At 40.1% G+C, this 6,326-nt stretch overlaps 1 protein-coding gene across 15 annotated transcripts in view; it reads right to left on the bottom strand.

The window, feature by feature from the left end:
- Positions 1-835: 835 nt before the first annotated feature.
- Positions 836-6,326, bottom strand: part of ptprfa (protein tyrosine phosphatase receptor type Fa) — a 172,969-nt gene continuing 167,478 nt past the window's right edge. For all 15 annotated transcript variants that reach the window (XM_043241099.1, XM_043241101.1, XM_043241106.1 and 12 more), the window contains 5 exons: positions 5,086-5,212; positions 3,224-3,349; positions 2,987-3,141; positions 2,323-2,458; positions 836-2,231 (listed from right to left, as the gene is read on the bottom strand). In XM_043241099.1, coding sequence (XP_043097034.1) covers positions 2,163-2,231; positions 2,323-2,458; positions 2,987-3,141; positions 3,224-3,349; positions 5,086-5,212 — 613 coding nt within the window. In that variant the 3' untranslated portion in view covers positions 836-2,162. The remainder of the gene's footprint in view (positions 2,232-2,322; positions 2,459-2,986; positions 3,142-3,223; positions 3,350-5,085; positions 5,213-6,326) is intronic.

Raw genomic sequence — 6,326 nt, 5'->3', positions numbered from 1 at the left:
TTATTACTGTTTTATACATGAACATTTAACCTTGTATATAGATAATATATAATAAATAGCATATACCACAAGTATACATGTTATAAAGAATATTTCTATAAATATTTCTGTATGCATCACGCAGTCATATAGCTGTTATTATAGATGATATAATATTGATTATCCATGTAAGCTAAATAGTTGTGTATAAATACTAAAGTTATAATGTTATATAATAGTTCGAAAGATTATATAGATAATTATTTCTAAAACTGATACAAATATATAAATGTAGCAGATTTTATGTTACTATTTTCTACAATATCAAAATATCAGTTTTTGCTGTAGTTTTTTTTAACCTTTGGGCAAGTTGTTGCTTTTTTCACACCACCGGCTAAAAATGTGCACTTAAATGATCTGTGTCTCTCCAGCAACCAACAAAGACATTGATCACTGTCTGCGAGCTGATAATTAGGCTTAATTGTTTGTTAATTGTTAATCTACAATGGGAAACAACATCTCTGACCCCAGACCAAAGGGACAATTTGTGCCTAATTAGTGAGATAATTAGCTTCCCGTAGAATTAGTAAACTTTGCCGTCCGCTCGCTGCAGATTTTTGTAGGAGGACTAATGTCTCCAGGTGTTCCAGATCTAATGAATCATGTAGAACAGGCAGAATCTAGTCCGCATGCCTTCACATTAAACCGCAGTGGCCGGTGGGCTCACTAGCTTTGGCTGCGCTGCTCTGGCTTTCTGGCAAGGACACAAACACACTGGAGAGGGACCAGCCATCTGTTCCCGGGAAAAGTGCTGAAGGAACCGAGACACAGCAGCGAAAGGCCCACAATAAACATGTACAAAACCCAATTAAGCATTTTATTAACACATATTTCTCTCCTTTTTATTAACAAATAGAAAACAGACCGCCTGTACAACAGATTGAATGCCGTTTTGTCTCTATGCGAACACAAAGTCGAACGAATTCCTCCCGCGTCCGCATTTTTCATCTTGCTTTGTGCTCAGGCCGTAGGAGGAAAGAAACACTTGAGTATGCACGTACTTTTCAGTCCGATGATGCTGTCGCGACGTTACGGGAGTTGTGTCTTTTTACGAGCCACAGTGAGAAATGATCAGATGGCCGTTAACACCACACGTGGAGAGTCTGGGAGGTTTCGCGTTTCCCGGCCTCGGCCGTCTGTTTTCTGAGCGAATGACTGATGGCCGCGGTTCTACTGGAGGTACGTGACGGCTGTACATGTGTGTCCGACCTTTGACCTCAGCTGCCCCCAGCATGGGATAAAGACTTTGCTGTGGCAGCAGGAACACCGTTTTTCTTGCCTTTCTTTCACTTGAGAATGGAGGGTTTTCCAGAAAGCGTCCGTTCACTGCTATTCAGAGCAGAAGGGCTCTCCCGTTTCATTGGTTTATTCAGTGTCCCTAACGACGGCAGGTTCATTAAGGTCACCAGCTCGGGCGGAAGCGTTTCATCTCTTTTATACTTGATTATACTGTTTTACAAAGTACCAGGAGGTGAAAAGGTTGTTTTAACTGTATATTTTTTATAAAAGTTTCCCCTTTTCCCGACAAACGTAGATCATTAAAATATAATAATGATAAAAAGTAAGAAATCATCAGCAGCTCTGAGTACACCTCTTATAGTATTAGTAACCTGGGTCATGTGAAAATACATGTCCACATGTGCTAAAAATAACTGAACATATATACCAAAAAAATTATAAAGGAATAATAATAATAATAATATAAGAAAAAAATAAGAATAAAAAGAACCCCTTAGATATGCAATGATCAGCATAAATGATACAAATATTGTATTTTCTGACAGATATACCAATCGTAATGATGATACAATAATAATAATAATGATGATAATAAAACAAGGGTCGACGATGAAATGAAATGATCGTAAAGCAATAAGGTAATACAGAGACAGGAGCTGTGCATTAGAGATCAGAACGAAGCGTTTGTTGCTGTTTTCAGAAAATGAGGAACAGGATTGTGGAGGAACGTTCCAGTGATTTCTCCTCTCTTCTGATTGGCCGTTTCTCTCTGTCTGTTTGTCAGTCTCTCTCTCTCTCCCTCCAGCAGTGGTGACTGAATAGGTAGGATGATTATGGCTCAGAAACAAGTGGCGGCTCTCCGTTCTGAGGCATTCTGGGAGTGGTTACGTTGCATAGTGATCGAAGCTGCCGAGGTACTCCAGAGCTGCTCTGTAGCACAGCTGGTACTGGTCCTGCACACACAGTCAAGACACGCACGGTGACTAAAACACCCTGGAAATGAAACGTCTGCGATAAACCACAATGGGTGAAGTGTTGCTTTACCTCCGTCTGTACCATGGCAGGTCTCTGCGTGCGGAGCGTTTTTATGGTCTGGAACATGTCCACCACTCCTTCATACCTCATCCGCTCCAGGACAATACTTAAAGTGATGAAGACCCCTGTCCTGCCCACACCAGCACTGACAGACAGACACAGACAGCAGCAGTCAATAATATAACATTTGGTAATCGGTCAACAATGTAACACATAAATTTTGCTAACAGTAAAAATTTTTCTAATTAGCATTCTATAAAATGTCATTTATTTCTATAATGAAAAGCTACATTTTAAGCATTATTAATGATTCTTCAGAAACACTAATATGCTGATTTGCTGCTATAAAAAAAAAGAAGATGATTACTGATTTTTGTGGAAAACCTGACCAGTTTCATTTTATTTTTCGCTAAATACAAAGGTCAAAAGAACAGCATGCATAATAGGAATCTTTTATAACCCTAAAAATGCCTTTACTGTAACTTTCGATCTTCTTGATTTCATGTAGGTTATCATGGCAGAATAAACGTATTCACTTTTGCCTCAGTAAGTTATCATATACTATATAAGTATATGCTAGTAATATGCATAGTTCATAGTGAGAACTAGTTCCTATACTAAAGATTGATTTTGATTATTCAGTATATCAGGCAGTGATCGTCCTGCTTCTCACCTGCAGTGAACAGTGATTGGTCCGTCCTGACCAAACTGCTCCTTGGTTTTGTGGACCTGGCCAATGAAATCAATAAAGCCCTCTCCTGTCTTTGGCACACCTTGTTCCGGCCAATCGGTGAACTGAAACTGGCGGATCGTCCTAGACTGGCCGTCCTGAGAGAGAGAGAGAGTTATAAGGGCATGATTTAAAGACACAGCACAGCTGAAGTCATAGAGTCACGCGTGACGGACTCACCCTGGCGTCTGTGACTTTAAACTCTCGTAGGATGTACTGCGGCATGTTGTATTCGGCCATAGGGTCCACGACGAAGTACTGGTAGCGTGCGGATCTCTCTGCGGGCCAGTATTGATGACACTTCTCCTGTGGAGGCAAACGCTCGATTACAAGAGCAGCTCACGCTTGGCTCAACTTTTTCATCTGTGGTGTAAGAATGACGGCCTGAGGCCAGCACACGACTAGCTGATCTCAGCATCATTAACATTTCATTAGTCGGTTGAGAATCAGAGTACCTTTGTAATAACTGCAGCAGATATTTCTCAGCGTATGCACCGGACGCTTACTTTGTTATTATTATGTGCTACACTTAAATCAGTCCCTCCTGGGTTTTGTGATCATGCGCTTGAAATAATGAATGCAAATATAACCAGTCTTCTCATTATTTGCGGCAGCTTGCATTTTTACATAATTTTACAAGTTTCCCTTTTAGAGAATCAATAGTAGCTCATCAAAATCCATAAATCCTGTTATACCGCACTGTTATACTGCCAAATGATTTTAGCCATTATTCACAAAGTTATTTGCAGTAACGGCATTATTATACAGTGTTAACAGTGTTAAATGATGGCGGTAATGGTAGGTTTTTAATGAAAAACAGATCAAAATCTGCTGCAAATATCAGCACAATTATTTTGAGAAAAGCCGCAGGAAATTCAGTGACTTTGGGATGAAAAATTAGAAAAAAGGGAAAATGTGAAATCCTGATGGGACTGTTAAATGATTCATAAAAAAGGAAAGCAGATCCATGTAAATCTTCTGCTCATTAAAGCTGCACATGAACATATTTCCATGACCTTGAATGGACTAAGAGGCAATCACACACAAACCTTACTTTATGAGCTGCATTATAATTCAGTCTAATATTACACCTGTTTCTTTGTGCAGCTCTCTTCATATTTATAGAAACCTCACGTTTCGCTGCTAAGATGCAAAAGTGTTGCAAAGTGTGAGAAGGAATCAGCTGAACGTATTTAGAGCTTTTTATTTTAACAGCATTGATATGTCATTATAATTTTTGTTAATATTTTTTAAACAAATGTCTATATGAAGAGTTTATTTGCAAAAACAGATAACTCTGTTTTGTAAAATGTTCAAAAATCACGTTTTTCATTGTTATCTTGCTTTTATTGTGTTCATTTGTTAATTATTTTTTAACCTAATCAAAATAACCCAACTGCAGCTTGATTACGATTATTTTTGTGCAATGAAAAAACATAATTTTTGAAAATTGCATCTGTTTTTGCAAATGAGCTTTTCATGTACAGTAGCTTTTATGACATTTTAGTTGTCAGTTCCATATTTTTTAATTTAGAATTTAGGAACTAAATAAAAATGAGAAATTATACCTGAATTAGGAGAAAGCTTTTCTATTCTATTTTATTTCAAGTAATGAAAATGCTTAGACTCTAGGGGACTCACTACGACGTTTCCCACAATAAAGTCTTCATTTGCTGCTTATTAATAGTTGTTAAGTTTTAGTATTTTGTAGGATTAGGGATGTAGAATAAGGCATAAATACATGCTTAATTACTACTAGCAACTAGTTAAGAGACTCTAAAATAAAGTGTTACCTCCTATGTTTTTATGGTTTTAATTTTAGTTAATGAAAATAACCCTGCCTTAAAGTTGACAGGACTTCAAAGAAGAACAACATTTCCCAATCCAATCGATTCCCAGTGGATGCAATCAAGAGCTGCCCTACATTTTGCCCGTTAGAAGACCTTGTCTCACTCACATTACAGAAGTAAAACGGGCTTCAAAGAGCCATTCAGATTGACTGAGCAGGAATCGGTCACAGGGACAACATCGCCCGAACTCACCCGTCCCATCTCTCTGAGCTTGGTCAGCATCACCACGATGGTGGAGTTGTGCTCCCAAAGCATCCTCCAGAAGTCCTCCGTGGTTTCAGAGAGAGGACCTTGCGTGGCGATGTACGCCTTCTGCTGCCTGTGGAACAACACAAGAAGAGACAGCTCAAAACCACACAAGAACGCTAACGAACGGCTCTCTCCAGGAGTGACTGGGAAGAACGGTTCTTCGAGTCTAACAGCAGGAGGCGCTGCTGCTCCTTCACTGAAATCATGAAGCACAAGACAGACAGAAGAGGAGATAAATCTGCAGTGAGAGAGGAAACGGCGGACAGAGAACGAGAGAGACGCTGGGTGTGGAGGATAAGAGCTGTAGATCACTCTGAGTCACGCTCCTGCTGCGAGACCCCCGGGTCTCTGCTGAAGGGCTTTTTCAGATAAACCCAGCAAATGCATCTCTGAGGTGGTTGAACAAGAGCAGGAAATATCTAATCTGAATGTAGCAACCTCGTTAATCTTGCAGTGATTCTATCTATCTATCTAAAGTAACGTCCAGTGTCTTGGACGGCATTGTCTTGCATCACTGCTTATTTGCATAAAGTGTAGCTTTCTTAGACATGCACATGTTGACAATGATCTGTGACTCTCACTGACTTCGGCACATTTTTTCGCTGTATGAGTGAACGCATCTTCACGCAGGGCATGCTGGGAGAAGATGCATCCAATATATGCTGAAGGGAGTCGTGATCCACACACACACACACACACACACACGCCTCACAGGTGTGACAGAGCCTCATTTGCTTCACTAAATAACAGAAAACAAAATTGCTGCCACCACACACACACGCATGCACGCACACACACACACACACGAAAGCTCATCAAGCTAAAAGCATGTGAAAGCCCTTCTCCCTCTGTCCTTCATTACAAACACGATTACTGCCAATTACACTGTTTACACTTCAGTACGGTGGCAGATGCACTGGGAGCTCTTTGATTGGCCGTTAATTTGATTAAGGGCCAATAATGAGCCCAGATTCTTGACACACCTCCGTCCCTGCGCCTCACATGACCCCTCAGCAGCAGCGAAGGAAGCGCTTGATTCAGGATGTTAGTAAAGGACTATTCATGTGAAGCACTGATATTTGCTGTAAATGCTCACTGTGGCAGAAAGTTGCACTGAATCAATGATTCTCAGACACTATAGTCACAGCAGACAGCACAGATACTGTCTTAGGTAATGCAATTTT

This window comes from Puntigrus tetrazona, chromosome 6 (genome assembly GCF_018831695.1).
Source record: "Puntigrus tetrazona isolate hp1 chromosome 6, ASM1883169v1, whole genome shotgun sequence".
In the NCBI taxonomy this organism is placed as follows: domain Eukaryota; kingdom Metazoa; phylum Chordata; class Actinopteri; order Cypriniformes; family Cyprinidae; genus Puntigrus; species Puntigrus tetrazona.
The sequence above is the reverse complement of the archived record's forward strand: the minus strand, read 5'-3'. Positions and strand labels throughout refer to the sequence as shown.